General features: G+C 36.3%; 1 protein-coding gene and 2 long non-coding RNA genes across 3 annotated transcripts in view; all 3 read left to right on the top strand.

Moving 5' to 3' along the window:
• Positions 1 to 16,012, top strand: part of LOC309499101 — a 261,724-nt gene that overhangs the window by 231,929 nt on the left and 13,783 nt on the right. The gene's annotated exons all lie outside the window — the stretch shown is intronic.
• Positions 1,188 to 6,581, top strand: nrgna (neurogranin (protein kinase C substrate, RC3) a). The gene is made up of 3 exons (XM_082170076.1): positions 1,188 to 1,345; positions 4,212 to 4,358; positions 6,088 to 6,581. Exons 1-3 carry the CDS (start codon positions 1,331 to 1,333, stop codon positions 6,106 to 6,108), a joined length of 183 nt encoding a protein of 60 aa, XP_082026202.1. The 5' UTR covers positions 1,188 to 1,330; the 3' UTR covers positions 6,109 to 6,581.
• LOC309498379 lies at positions 8,846 to 11,406 on the top strand. Its single transcript, XR_014205932.1, has 3 exons — positions 8,846 to 8,906; positions 9,794 to 9,827; positions 10,077 to 11,406. It is a non-coding gene; the product is annotated as an uncharacterized lncRNA (long non-coding RNA).

Raw genomic sequence — 16,012 nt, 5'->3', positions numbered from 1 at the left:
AAATGATAACCACGTACGTTGGTAACACTTTACAATAATATTTAATATGTTAATATTAGATAATGTATTAACTAACATTAACTAAACATGAGCAATACATATTTTTCTGTGTTTGTTAATCTTTGTTAACTTTAGTTAATAAAAATACAGTTGTTCGTTGTTTGTTCACATTAGTTCACAGCGCATTAACGAATGTTAACAAATACAACTTTTGATTTTAATAACGTATTAGTAAATGTTGAAATTAACAAAGATTAATAAATGCTGTAGAAGTGCAGTTCATTATTAGTTCATGTTAACTAATGCAGTTAACTAATAATAAAACCTTATTGTTATGTGTTACCAGTAAGTACTGTAGATGTGCTTTGTTTAGGTGTGTTAAGAAACATGAAAGTGTACTCTCTTTAATAAGCAGGCCAACACATTTAAGTGGCCTTTTATATATTTAAAAAACAAACAAAATAAATATGAATTAGGCTGTTTCGCTTTATTTTGATGGTCCCTTTAACACATTCTGTTAACTAATGTTGCACCCACATCTATACTAACTCTCATTAGACTGTTAGTTGAGTATTAGCCTAGAGTGGGTTAGGGTTAGAATAAGTTGACATTTTCTTGCAAAGTTACTTATAGTTAGTAGAATGTCTGTTGGGGAACCATCATAATAAACAGTAAGCATATATTAGGCAGACAGTCTAATACTCTAATGAGATTTAGTTGACATGTAGTTGCAAAGTTACTTATATTCAACAGAAAGTTCAAAAGGGACTATCTAAAGGTTATATCATAGGATGGGAACATGTGACAGCCTACTGAAAAAAAAAAAACTGTTATGGACGTTATAAAGCAAAATGTGTTCATTATAATATTTGCCACGTCTTGCAACAAAATAAATAAGTTAAACAAAATGACAAATCTTGTCAAGGCTTCTAAAAACTGGTTGCTTACTGGTTTAGGCAGAACGCATTTTTAAGAGTAAAAAAACCCCACATCGAAATCAAGTTTATAGAATGTTTTCACTTTTTATTGTACGTGTTATATAAATACGTAGACTACAATAAAAAGTGAAAACTGTAAAAATATGTAATCTATAAAAATCGGCACGAAAACCCAGATGAAGAAAGGCGATAAATGGTTGCGTGTGATGGGAAATATCACGCGTTCTGATTGGTCCATTCAGCTGATCATCAACTACAGACTGTCAGAGCGCATACAGAGAGCTCAACACACTGAAAGAGAGAGAGACCACATCTTTACCGATATATTCTTCAATCATAGTTTAACTGGACAACAAATCTCAAACTACTCAAACCTGTCATCTCAAATCGCTATGGATTGTCGAAACGTAAGTGGAGTCCGTGTTTATGTTTGTACAGCTTAAAAAAAAACTTATGAATTATGCATTTTTAAGACATTTTCAACATTTATGATTTCTCCACAGTTAAGATACCCTGGTAATAAGGTAAAATTGAACTGCAAATGTCGTGAGTTGATACATAATCCAGCATGAACTATACCAACTTGGTTGAGTTAATATTAGGATTTACTGTATATTTTAGGATTTGCTTGACTCCAATTACTTTAAAATATTACATTTGAAAATTAATTAAAAATCTGCATTATGATTACAGTCTGATTAATTCGCTAAAACCAATCATTATCTAAGTGACTATTGACAACAACATGATTTAACAGAGAACCTGCTGTTGGTGGGTAGGAGTATTTTAAAAATGTTTAAATGGTTTCAATGTCCTGGCAGAGGAAGCACCACTAATAGCCTATGAACATTTGAGGAATATTAAAACAGTTCTAAAGTTTAAGGCAACATTGATGACTGGTCATGTTTTTGTTTTAAATCTGTTCTTATATTCACAGTACAGAGAATGACACTGATCATTCACTTTGTGAAAGGACGTAAATGTGGTTATGTGTATATGTGTATGTTAAGGATATGTGCAGTGTATGCAGTTGTTTGTGGATAGATCGGTCATTGTTTTGACATCTGGTCTTAGAGCACTTCATTTTTACAAGCTCAAACACAAGTACAGTTCTACTATTTCCACATTACATGTTGATTAAAGTGGTAAAATACGATAGAGACTGAAAGCTGGTTAATGTAAAGTTGGTCAAATTGTTCCTTCCCATTTGTTTTATCTCCATGTACAGCAGGAGTACAAGCAGTCTTTGTTACACAAGTCATCTATTGCGTGGGCTTGGAGTTGTGTGTTTGTAGGAGGGTCTAGAACTTTCTAGAAACAGCAATTATCTGTGTATAATTTGGAAGATGTCGCTGTGACTGACGAGACAGATGGTCATGTTCCAAACTGATGGCACTCACAAGTAAAGTTCACACAAGATGTTCCTTGATTGACAATTGGTCTCAGGATCAGTGCCCATCATGCTTGAGAAAGCTCTGTTGCGAGGAACATTTTTAGAAGTCAGATAAATGTAGTTATTGCTTATCTTTGGTACTGCACATTTTTAAAGAGCATGTAGATAGAAAGTTTTTTTTTTTTTTGACATGAAGGGCTTTGTGGGGCATGATCACGGTGAGCCCTTTGGTCCTTGTTTGTTGTATAATAGATTATTGTTTATCCCTACATAATAGTGCTGAAACCTCAGAGGAGTATCAGGCTTCCACCCCACTCAGCTGGATATTCACACTGTTAGCCTGTGAAGCTCTGAATGCTTTCAGCTTCAGTCCCTTTACGGTGATGCACCCCCAGCAGGCAGGGGAAATTAGTCGAGCTGTCGGAAACTTGAGGCTCGCTAGGGACCGCTGACAGCTTGTATCCGACTGGATGAGGAGAATAAAAGAATCAAAGAAATCAAACAGAAAGAATTTGCATTCCCCTAAACATAATGACTTACCTTTGAGATACTGTGTATTTTAAGTATTTTGATTCTGAGAGAAAGAGAAAAGATTATAGAGAGAGAAACTTAATTAATGGAATAGTATTAAAGGTATAGTTCACCCAAAAATGAAAATTATGTCATAATATAAGAAGTTACAGCGATATTGATCATATAAGAAGTTACAGAGATATTGTGAAGATTCCTAACTGTTTTGATTACCAGTGACTTCTACTATATGGACAAAAAATATCAAATTAACTTATTTTATGAAGACATGAGTTTTATTTGTTTCATTTTACAGTTGCTGATTCTGTTTTAAATAATTTGTAGCAGTAATATCAAAAATTATAGTCTTAAATTAGGCTAATTAAATGATGGATAAGCACACTCATCCAGAAATAACTCATACAGGTGCATGAAAACATATTTACCAATATCAAAACCTAAAGCTGGTGCTCTGTCGCTCCCAAAGGAATTGTTTAATGGGACGTTCACCAAAAACTGGGTTGGTGAGAGTGCCATTAAACAATTCCTTTGGGAGCAACAGAATGCTGACTTTAGGTTTTGACATGACTGTAACAATACTTCACCATTGGGCACCCCAGCAAACAACACTGCGAAAGTGAAAAGATACACATTCCACCACAATCTTTAGAAGAATCAACACAATTTGTATAATGGCAATTTATATTATTTTACATTTTGGTGGGAAAAAAAGAGTAAAAACAAAAGTAAAAAAGTAAGGCTGAATGTATATGTGATTTTGTCACTCCTGGGAAATTAAGGCAGATCGAGATACACTAATTCATACAATTTCACCTGCTTACAGTTGCCCTGACAGTTAGGTTTAGGGGTGAACATCCATGGTTACTTTTTTTTTTCTCAAAATCATACATTTCAAATCACATTGTACTAATTCATACAATTAGTACCACCTTGTAAAATAGCTACATTTTCTCGTGAGATCGGGTTGGAAGAACCTCTAAGCACCTTCCAAATATCCTATTGTGTATTCAAGATTAATATAACTTCAATATATATTTATAGGCTGCCTCAAAGCTTTTCCATTATAATGGGGTTAATACAGGAACCGCTGACGTAGAATCACTGAACCTCTTTAAGGTTTTTGCAGAAGCTTATTGGGATCCTTATGTAAATTACTCAGATAACTGATTTGCAATCTGCAGTCATTTTACACTTAGTGTTCTTGATAGAGAATGGTCTTATGGGGTATTACAAAGTGTGAAAGTTTGTTGACACTCTAGTGCAGATCTTGACAAGGATCTGTAACTGTTCTTCTGCCATGTACTGTAGTCATAGCTAAAATGGCTGACTGTATTTTATCTGAACTGCAGGAAGGATGCACTCAGCCGCAAGATGAGGACATCATGGACATTCCCCTTGATGACCCAGCTGCAAACAAAGCTGCTGCTAAGATTCAAGCTGGTTTTCGAGGTCACATGACCAGGAAGAAAATGAAGGATGACAAGCCTAGAGAGGAGGTAAGCAGCATGGGCAGTACATCAAAATACATTTGCCAAGGGTGACTTTACTAAAACTACAACAAAAAGACTATACAAAGTACCACACAAAGTACTAATTTACTAAATTAAATATTTTATATATTATATAAATTACTTTGAATTATTCTTAAATCACTACTAATCTTTCTATGTATCTTTATGATTGGTCTGCTTTGCATTATAGCCACATTATCACCTTGGGTACGCATTCATTTTCAATATCTCAATGGCCCATCATCAATTTTTTCATTTATAACATGGTTACCACATGAAATGAAAACTTGTTTCCGCCACTGAATAAAAAATAAAAATAGGTAATTGCAACTTTTTATATCACAATTCAGACTTTTTTTCTCAGAATTGCGTGATATAAACTCGCAACTGTGAGGTATAGTCACAGTTGCAAAATAAAGTAAGAATTGGGTGATATTAAGTCCCAATTGCAAATTATAAAGTCAGAATTGCGTGAAATTAAGTCTTAAGAAAAAACTCGCAATTGCAACTTTATATATCCCAATTCTGACTTTATAACTGTCAGACGAGGAACAAGACGATAGGGGAAGTCTTATAGAGCAAACTTATTTCAGTCAGAGCAAATACACAGGAGTACAAATGATGACGAAGGTAAGTCGAACGCAGTAATAGCTCAGTCCACAATAACAAAACTCCTTTAGGAGATGAAGAAGAAAACACGCTAAGCATGTAGGTCAAGCTCTTAACGAGACAAGACAGTGAGAATGGATAGGGGATGAGTATATAGACGGTCATATCACACAATTCTGACTTTATAATTCGCAATTGCGAGTTTATATCGTGCAAATCTGACTTTATAACTCCCAATTGGGAGTTTATCTCCTGCAATTCTGAGAAAAAATTCAGAATTGCAAGTTGTAAGCTCGCAATTGTGAGGGAAAAAAGTCAGAATTGTGAGATTCTGTGGCAGAAACAAGCTTCCATAACATGAACATGTTTATCTCAAGACATCTTTTATGTTTGGTCCCTAAACCTTTTTATGTGTATAAATACTATTTGCACCACTGATTAAATATCTTACTTAGAAACAGAACAAGCCCTACAACAAGTTTAAAAGTGTCCATAAAGAGCATGGCAGACAGAAATACAACTGTAATTTTAACTCGTTAGTGTAATGTCTAAATCCATTAAATGATGAATGTATATGTGATTTTGTCACTACTGGGAAATTAAGGCAGATCGAAATCCCAATCAGTCTTAAATTATCTTAATCCATCATGTATTGAAAGAACAATAAACATTAAAGGTTCTTTGGAACTATTGTTATCATAAACTCTACACAATCGTTTCTGTCTGGAATCAGTATTTCCCTAGCAGACATCAGTATGGTTAAAATGGTATCCTAGCAATAACGCCTTAATTGCTTGTTGCTAAGCAATAATACAGATGGTACCCATTTAATCTCATGTAAGCACCCTTCTCAGTTGTATTGCCTACGTATGGTAATGCCCCATATGTTTTACATAAAAACCACAGCTATAGCTACAGAATTTTGACTTTTATGAAATGATTTTGAAAAATATTCAAATGAAACGGTTTTGTCATTTTTTGGTTTGAATTTAGCAAGTCTGTTTTATGCACAGGAACACAATACAGTAATTTGTATATGTCAGTTTTTCATAACCATCTTTCATGAGTTTTGTGCAAAACAAAAACAATTTGTCATCTATTTCAGAAACAACGAGAGCAGAAGTAGCTAAGAGGAGCACCATCACCACCACCCGATAGCACATCACTGCAATAACCAGAGCTCTTTTGTTTAAAAAGAACCCTTCAGTGTAGGATATGAAAGCATCAACGTCCAAACTACATGCAGATTTTGCCACCTGACTAGCAGACTCTTTCACACGTTCCTCTTCTTCCTTTAGCATTTGAGTGGCTGTTTCTGACTTGAAACAGTTTCACAGCATGACATTATATATTCAATTCATTTTAAGATAGACATTTGTTTGTGATCTGTCAGCTTTCAAATCTAAAGTGTTTTTCTTGTTGCTTCAAGCAAGGCTAAATTTGTTTGAAGTTGTGCTTTACTTCTTTGGCTGTACTGAATCTTACAATATACAAGTATATGCATTTACTAAACGTCAATGTTTTTTTCTAGCATAAATTTTGTTTATGCCTGTTTAATAAAGCAAATTAAGTTCCACATACTGGCTCTCTGTGTTCACTTATTGTTATATATGCCTTATTATTGGCATTTCTGTTTTGAGGGTGATAAAAATGTGGTTCCACTTTATATTAGGTGTCTTTATACTTACATTTAAAAAAAGATTGTTTAATGCAATGTACTTATTGTGCTCATTTTATTGGTGCAATGTACTTATTGTGCTCATTTTGTATTGCAAAACACTTTTGCTGCTATTGTGGTGGGATACTAGTAAGGTTAGGGACAGGTGTCGTGGTGTGTGTAGGTTTAAGGGTGGGTTAAGGGAAGTGTCAATACATGTAATTACAGAAATTCATTACAGCTGTAATTACACGCAGGCATGGCTTGACATTAACATCCGCCAACCCAACAAATGCGGGTGGATTGCATCAGTGGTGTGTAACGCAATCCTTCCTACTAGCCACTTTGGTGGGTAAAATTTTATAATATATTCATTTTTCAATTGTAGTCTTTTAAAAAGTCATCTGAAATAATAAACTAAGTGCAATGTAGTGTTGTCAAATTTTTTGCACGCTTATTGATACTGAAATATCTGAACCGCTTTCAATACTAATTTTCCGCAGAATATACACGATACCAGCTGCGCTTTTCTCTCATCTCTCCAACAGCGAGTTGACTCACAAACCCGCCTCCTCTCACTCACTCGTTTAATTTGCTCTGGATAAATATTGTTGGTGTTACAGGGCTTGAATTGGCTGATGGAAAATAACTGCTTAGATATGTTTTTAATTAATCACGAAATGTGGTTTACATCACAAATATGCAAGCTGTGCAATAGACAAGTCAAGTCAAGTCAAGTCATCTTCTTTTATATAGCAGTTTTAACAATGTAGATTGTTCCAAAGCGGCTTTATATTGATAATAGGAAATTAAAGTAACAGAGATTGTTTTGGCTTTGTAGCAGCTCTAGAATAAAGTTATTGTCCAGCTAAAGTTAGTTTTGATTGATTCACTTCCATCGCAACGATCATTAGTTATTAACTTAGGGGTCGCTAACACGACACCGTTTTAACAGAAAACTCTTTAAGTTCTTTCTGCGCAAACTTAAAAAAAACATGAACCTGTGAGAACGCTGATGGCGTGCACATGCGTATTACGAGTTCAGTATAGGTATGCGCGTTTGAATATATACGCAGAGGTAGTCCTTCCCTACAAACCAACCCTCAACAAACTTTTTATTGCTTCCGCGTAGCCACACAAACCGAAATTATCCTGACAACGCTTTATCTGTAGAGAGGTAAAGGGAGAGGAGGGAGGCCTTCACAGGGGAGAGACTGGTTTACACTTCAGGACTGCGTTGTCGTCGTGTCCAGGCGCAGGTCCTTCATCAGATCTGGATATGGCCTGGATCCGGTGGACTGCGGTAAACCAGGGGATAAACAGAGAGACTAATATTAGCGTAGACGCCATTCTCCTTATGATGTAACGAGTACATCAGGATTTATGGGAAGTGTTCCCGGTTCCGGCTGACCTACACTGTAAAAAAAAACTGTAAATTTACAGGAAACTGTCTGTATTTTTTACAGAATTTTTCCGTTTTGTCATTATACAGTGAATACCTGTTATTTTACAGATATTTGTTGTAATTTAAAGATCCACTATTAAATTTACAGGTAATTGCTTTTATTGTGGTTTTACATTAATTTTAAACGTTTTTTAAAGGAAATTATCTGTAATTTTATTGGGTTATGTGTAATTTTACATAAAAAATTAAGTAATATTTTACAGATTATTTCTGTGGAATTAGAAAACAAAGAAAATAAGGTATAACTGCAGAAATCAGCAGTCACTTAACATGTTTTCCTTAAAGATTAAGCAGCATGTGGGGGTTAAAGTGAGTTTTAAGATTTGTCCACACATTAGGCAGGCCTATTTAATTATTTATAATCTTTTAATTTTGTCTTGCAAATAGATGTTCATTTTGATCATCATTTGTATTTGCCCGTAAATTTCATTTAGGCCTATATTTTATGTCTTTTATGAATCGTTTTTCCAAATCTGCGTTGCTGCACATTGCGTGGCTTTGTGTGCGTTTGAATGTGTGTGTGTGTGCCCGCGCGCGCGGCCGCGCGCAGATTGAAATTATCCGCCATTACGTTTCGTTGCTTAGTCCCGCCCAGCCCACAACGGTTAGCTACAAATCTGTCTCTGTCGTCGATCTGTGTCAAGGGCAAGCGGGAGATTTGAATTCAGAGCTATAATCGTATTCGACAGAAGCAGCCGTGAGCAGGAGCGCTGCTGAACACATATTAGTTGTAGTTGTAGTCCCTTTTTCAGTGAGCCTGGTTCGTCACAGCAGACCTCATCCCGACCGATCAACGGCTGAGGTAAGAGTCTAATACTACATGTAAATGATATTTTATATTACATTTGTGTTAAGTGGTTAGACTGTTTCCATGCTAACGTTAGCATTCTTAAATTATGTTCAGTCATAACTGGCGTCGAGGGCAAAACACAAATGCAGCATGGGTCTTTTCAATTATCGATCTGTGTTAAGAAAGATCAGTTGAACCCACTCTAACTTACTTGTTAACTTATAGACCTAAAACAATCTTTAGTAGACTTGTTATTCATATTAAAGTCCATAATTGTGTATAAAATCTTCGTTATGATAGTCAGTAACATTAAACCAATCTCTTAAATGGCGGGACATTTTGAAACCATGTCTGGAAGCTGAAAACTTTATTTTTCAAATTTTTTTTTTTTTTGTAAACTTTTTTTTAACTTTATTTTATTATAGTAAAATTGTAGTAAACACGTTTTTAGCTGATTTTTTTACCATTGTAATAGCCACAGTTTTACTAAAAATAGGCCTAACGTTACTGTGTTTCTTTTGTTTATTTCGTAATAGTTAACATGACTAACTTTATTAAGACCGTTAAGAAATCGAAATACTGTCTGTAACTTAACGTACTTGTTGATGATACAGGAAAGCCTAGAACAGGAAGACTAGAATATGAATACAACATGATGAACCCCTAGGTGTATCTAGGTCTAGGTCACAGTAAATCATATTCATTTAATGTTACTTGCTATAAATGTAACTTAGCTAAAATCACATGGCAGCTCAAAATATTACTGCTGGCCTTTCCAGCTCAGCTTCAAGATCATAGTCAGTTGAGTTTTTGCATTGTCCCAATGGAACATATTCTGACATGTGTAAATCTAATACTGAGTTTTAAAATAACTTGTGTGTGTGTGTGTGTGATTTCAGGTCACGTGGAAAGCAGATGATCATGGCAAACAAGGTATGGGAAGAATTCATTAAAACATAAAAATCATAATGGTTCTGATTCCATATGTTCATAACAGTCTTCTGATTCCATATGATTGCACTAAAAGTATGCACAAGGTTTGGATTTGCTACAGCAAGATTACGATTGTGTTAGATTCCACCCATCTTTCTTTCTTTTTTTTAACTAGGCTCTGTCATTTAGAAACATGACTTTTCCTATCACTAATATCTTAATGACACATATCTCTACCTTTTAATCCAGCCAGATGATCTGACGGTTGCTGCTCGCATCTCAGCCTACCTGATGGAAAATTCTTGCTGGATGAATGACCTTCACCTTCAAATCAGCCTTGCCAAGACAGAACTGCTTATGGTTCAACTTTCAGCCAAAACATACTTGCTGTGATCCTGCTGATTTGCCTTATCATTAGGAGGATCAGGCCCTTCCTATCGGAGCTACACAACTCTCTTGTTCTATCCAGACTGGGCTATTGTAATGCTCTCCTGGCAGCTCTTCCAGTATCAGTCAAACCTCTGCAACTGATCCAGATGCTGCAGCAAGAGTTGTCTTTAAAGGTAGCCCTATGCCTAAACTCACTGCTTCAGATCTATGTGTCCTCCAGAAGCATGTGTTCTGCAAGTGAACGGCGCCTTGTGGTGCCATCATCCCAAAGAGACACAAAACCACTTTCACTGACATTTACCTGGACTGTTTCCTGGTGGTGGAATGACCGGCGCAACTCAACACATTTTCAAGAAACTGCTAAAGATCCATCTTTTTCATAAACACTTCACCCAATAATACTATATCTTTGTAAAAAAAAAAAAAAAAAAAAAAAACCTTGCTATGTGTACTGTGCGACTAACTGGGACTTGTCACTGCACTTGTTGCTTTTTATTATCTTTAATTATTATCTTAATTGGTTAGTCACTTTAGATAAAATGTAATTGTAAATGTTAAAATAAGTTATACTGTAAAGGTATACGGTAATTGCTTTTTATTGTGGATATATTTACATGTTCTAAATTATATACTAAGCATCTATTTCCTATCAATCACTTATCTTGGTGTTTAGTGTTTGTTCAATTACTAATACTGTAAATATGCAGGTATTCTGTACTCATACATTTAGTTAATTTAAAAGAAATTGACTGTACATTTGCTATTATTAAGAACTTAATTAGAGATGTTGTGAAATTGGATCGGTACAAATAAAAATAAAAACTGTAAATTTACAAACATTTGTATTTGAATTTATGTACTTGTGTGCATTTTTTATACATAATTTCATTGTTATTTTACACAGAAAAACTATATTAAAAGAAAATTACTGTAGATAGACAGCATTATTATATAAAATAATTGTATAAAACCTTAAATTTACAGTATTTAATTGTTTTAAAGGTGTATATGACTTTTTTTAAACGTTAAAAATCCCAATAATTACATAAGATTTTATGTAATATTAAAGATATAATCTGTTATTTAATTATGGAAAATTACTGTATTTTAACGAGATTGTTTTTTGCCGTTATTTTACGGTAATTTTCTGGCGCCCCAGCTGCCGGAATAATACCGTTTTTTCACAGTTTTTTTTTTTACAGTGTAATCTATGCAGGCTGCATGGAATTATAGAAGTCTATAATGTGTTATGTGTATGCTAGGTCAAAGAGATGTGTTTTTAGTCTAGCTTTGAACTGACAGAGTGTGTCTGCTTCCCGGACAATGTTAGGAAGACTGTTCCAAAGTTTTGGTGCTAAATAGGAAAAGGATCTACTGCCAGCAGTCGATTTTGATATTCTAGGTATTATCAACTGGCCAGAGTTCGAGACTGCGATAGACGTGAAGGACTATAATGCGTTAAGACCTCGGTCAAGTACTGGGGAGCTAAACCATTTAGTGCTTTGTAAGAAATCAGCAATATTTAAAAATATATATGATGTTTAATAGGGAGCCAATGCAGTGTTGACAGAACAGGGCTAATATGATCATACTTCCTGCTTCTAGTAATAACTCTAGCTGCTGTGTTTCGGACCAGCTGTAGTTTGTTTATTAAGCGTGCAGGGCAACCACCCATAATAGCATTACAATAATCTAGCCTTGATGTCATGAACGCATGAACTCATTGTTCCGCATTTATCAATGAGAGCATATGACGTAATTTAGATATATTTTTAAGACGGAAAAATGCGGTACAGATACTAGACACGTGACTTTCAAATGAAAGATCGGTATCAAAGAGCACACCCAGGTTCCTAACTGACGACGAAGACTTGACAGAGCAGCCATCAAGTGTTAGATAGTATTCTAGGTTATTACGTGAGGAAGTTTTTTGTCCAATAATTAGAATCTCTGTTTTTTCAATAGACAGAGAATATTGTTTGTATTTCCAGACAGCTTGTGTCAGAGCCATATAATTCAGTGAAGTATTCCCAAAGCTTAATCAATCTTTCAAACAGTGAGACTGTAGCCTTCAAATAGCACAGATGCTCATTAAAAATGGATTTGCTCAAAAGCACTCCTTGCGTGCTGTCGTGCCTGTGCAAATCTTTTTGGTGCATTTGTTTTTCTGTACCTGTCTATTTGTATCACATCATCGGTTGGTAAAATACATAATTTTTACCTCGTGTTCTTGTAGCGCAACTAGTAGCGCATGCCGCTTGGTATTAGCGATGCTAAGGTCACATACAGATAAAATGTATAGCACAGATGTGCTGTAAGTCACTTTGGATAAAAGCATCTGCCAGATGCATATAGATAAATGTAATGTAAATGCCACTGGAAAGCATTCTTGACCTTATTGCTCAATGGTTTAAACAAGTAGGTCTATAATACATGTAGAAAGCTCTGTTGTCATTTCCATTCATTTCAATGGCAGGTGTTTGTAAACCACAGAAGTACACAATTTGAAATGTGCCATCTTTAAAAGACTTTTAAAAAATATAAGTTAATTTGCCAAGAAAGACATGTTCCTGGATCAACTTATTTTGAACATTCAAACATTCCAGTCCCAAAACCCTACCCATAAGTGATCCCAAAATTAGAGGGAAATGATAGGTGAATAACACTGATGCAGAAGCAGCTAAACCTGGCTGTAAGCTTAAACTTAACGTAAACTGCTAACTTGTATCTCAAATCTGATTAGAATGTTGTTCCAGGATCAACAAAGATGTTGATCCAGGAACATGTTGTACTTGGTGAAATCACATTCACTGTGTTTTTATTGTGAGCACACAACGCGCATCATTTACGCTACAAAATAGCAAACAATGGGGTGCTGCAGTGCCGATTTTTTTTTACTATAAATTTAAAGGCCAACCAGGAAGTTAGCATCACCGTGGTTCCCCCGACAAAAACCCAATAGGATTTTTCCATTGGCGTTTGAGTTTTTTCAGAAAATAAGCTCTGTAACCAACAAAAGTGTATGATTCATACAACTTTTGTTCACCATGATAACCTTCACAAATAAACACTATATGAAAAATAAACTTTTATGAATTTTGAAGCATACATACAATTGGCAGAAGTAAAAAGCTAAACATAGGCTATAAATTAACTACAGCATGAACGCACTTCAGAGTTCACAACATTAAGCTTCCGACAGCTCTTTCAGTCTTTATTTAAAAGACTTTTACTCTGAAAGAATAGATTAGAATAGTTTACAAATAGAGATTATAAACATAATGAGTCTGTCATCGCTAGTGGGGGAGTGGGGGAGTGGGGGGGGGGGGGGGGGTACTGTGTACAGGGGTCCTAGAGGCTTTCGAGGGCCCATTATGACCTCCCCTGAGGGCCCCCACAATTTCTACTGGGAGCACAATTCAATAAACTGTACAGGGGGGTTAACCTAGCGATGCCACTGAACGGTTTACCAATTCGGCGTGATAACATTTGATGCCATTTTTAAAACATTTTTTCTGCCAATTATTGTAATTCCAACATGTACCAGCAGGGGCTAACTAGAACATGCTAATCAGCCAAACCCTTTTTTTTTAACAATGCCTTGGTCAAACCTACATTTTATCAGTGGGTTATTTATCTGACATCCCATTCTTCCCACAGAGTGCTCTTTGTTGGCAGTGAAAGAGTTCCTCTAGAACTCATGTTTTAATTACAGTACACAACTCACAATGGACAGGGGAAAGTAGAGCGTGCTGTAATTATCTCTTCCTGCCCTCTCCCCTGACAGAGTTTTTGTTACATCTTGGTCTCCTCAGTGATATCAAGCAGTTAAAATAGAGCCGTGGCACAAGACTGCTGCAAGCTACAGTGTGCAGTTTGTAAAAGAAAAATTATATGTGGTTAAAAATCAGGGTGCAAAAGTGGATGGAAGTGCACTGCAAAAAGTGAAAAAGCACTGACAGCATGAAACAGAATTTGAGATAGTGTTTTCTTCCTTTTTTAATTGTTTATAATAAACACTGTAGTATGCCATAAAAAAAAAGGTACATATTGATTTCATGGTGACTGTTACGAACTCCCCTGTCTAGGGTAGAGGAGAAAGAACAAAGGCGATATATTCTATATATAGAGAAGACAATTTTCAGAAGGCGAATCACTGCTACTTGAGTTGGAGTAAATCACTCCGCAGAAGTAGCAGTGCTTCGCCTTCTGAGAATATAACTATATGTATACGGTTAAAAGATGGCTGTGTCTCATGTGACCTTGTTATTTGTACACGCTGTGACTATACAAATCACAACGTAAATAGGAAAATGTTGGCGTTATTTTGTCACTTATTGGGAGCAGAATGCTAGCTGGAGCCGTTTACCTCCAGTCTTTGTGCTAAGCTAGGCTAGCGGTGGGTGCGTCAGACAGAGTTACAGCACGCACGGAGATGAAAAGGGTATGTATGGACTTATCTAACTCTGGGGGATACGGTGAATGAAAGTCCCAAAAAGTCGGTGTGTTCCTTTAATTGGCGCCAACATCCCTACAGCTTCCTTAAATTAAAACAAAGTAGTAAAGTAATAATGCAAACAAAACTCACCCTGCACTCGGGGGAAAACAAATGAAAAGAATTCCTGTAACTATCAAAACAACATTGCACTTTATCTCTCACCTCAGTAATAGGTCTTACATGGTACACAAAAACAAATGGGGAAAACTAAAACACAGGACTGCAACAGGAGAAAGGGACTCTTCAGAAGAGACAAAGGGTGTACTCACACTAGGCACGGTTGCCATGAACCGGGCCCGAGTACGATTGTCCCCCCTCCCCACTCCCCCTCTGGCCTGCACTCACATAGGGTTTCAGCATTCGTGCCGGAGCACGCTTACTTCATTATGGTGCGACGGTTTCGGGATAAACAGGAAGAGCGGCGCTCTCACTGAACACAATGGAGTCCAGCACGGTTAGCGCTCACACTGCATGCGAACCGCGCCCGAGTCCAACTGAACCGTGCTCTGGCCCACCTCTTCCAAGCGGGCCAGGGCCGGCTAATCGAGCCGCGCCCGGGCACGGTTCGGAGCACTCACACTAGTCAAACGAACCGCGCTTTGGTGGTCAAACGCACTCGGGCACGGTTCAAACTGGCTAGTGTGAGTACACCCAGAGAGGGGAAACCTCCCACCTCTATAGCGCTGCAAAACTGGTCAGCTTTTATCGCAAAGCACACGGCTGCAAGAGCAAATCAGCAAAGGGAGATACTCAGGAGCTCTGATTAACAACAGGTGCACAACAAGGGAGAAACAAGACAAGAACAAAACCACCAAAACATTAGATAAGTACAAGGCAGCGCAAACACTGTAGTTAAGTAACTGAAAAACTACACCTTTACATATAAAAGAAGAAAACTAACAAAACACTGAAGTAAATAATGTAAAACAAAATCCACTACAGGAGAAAGCTAGGTATTAGATAAATCAAAGAGAAAAACAAAATAACAGAAACTAACTATAAATCTGAGAGACAGAACCAAACAAAAACCAGAATAGCTCAAGTAAAACAAGAAAACTAAAGAAGTCTAAATAAAGGGAAGTTAGTCTAAGGCCTCGTTTACACTGCAGGTCTTGATGCCCAATTCTGATTTGTTGCCTATATCCGATTTTTTTGTCCGTCCGTTTACACATTCTTTCAATTGTGACCCATATCCGATTCATGTGTTTACACTTGACATACTATCTGAAACATCACACATGCTTAAAGGGGGTTCTTGCACAGATGGACGAACGTTGAAATATGCTTGATGCTAGCT

This window comes from Leuciscus leuciscus (assembly GCF_965113295.1).
Source record: "Leuciscus leuciscus genome assembly, chromosome: 5".
Classification (NCBI taxonomy): Eukaryota; Metazoa; Chordata; class Actinopteri; order Cypriniformes; family Leuciscidae; genus Leuciscus; species Leuciscus leuciscus.
Note: the sequence above shows the minus strand (reverse complement) of the source record. Positions and strands in the feature narration are given on the sequence as shown.

Coding starts and splice junctions, on each gene's coding strand:
- nrgna (XM_082170076.1), top strand. Junction 4,359..6,087: donor ATGACAAGCCTAGAGAGGAG/GTAAGCAGCATG, acceptor CATCTATTTCAG/AAACAACGAGAGCAGAAGTA.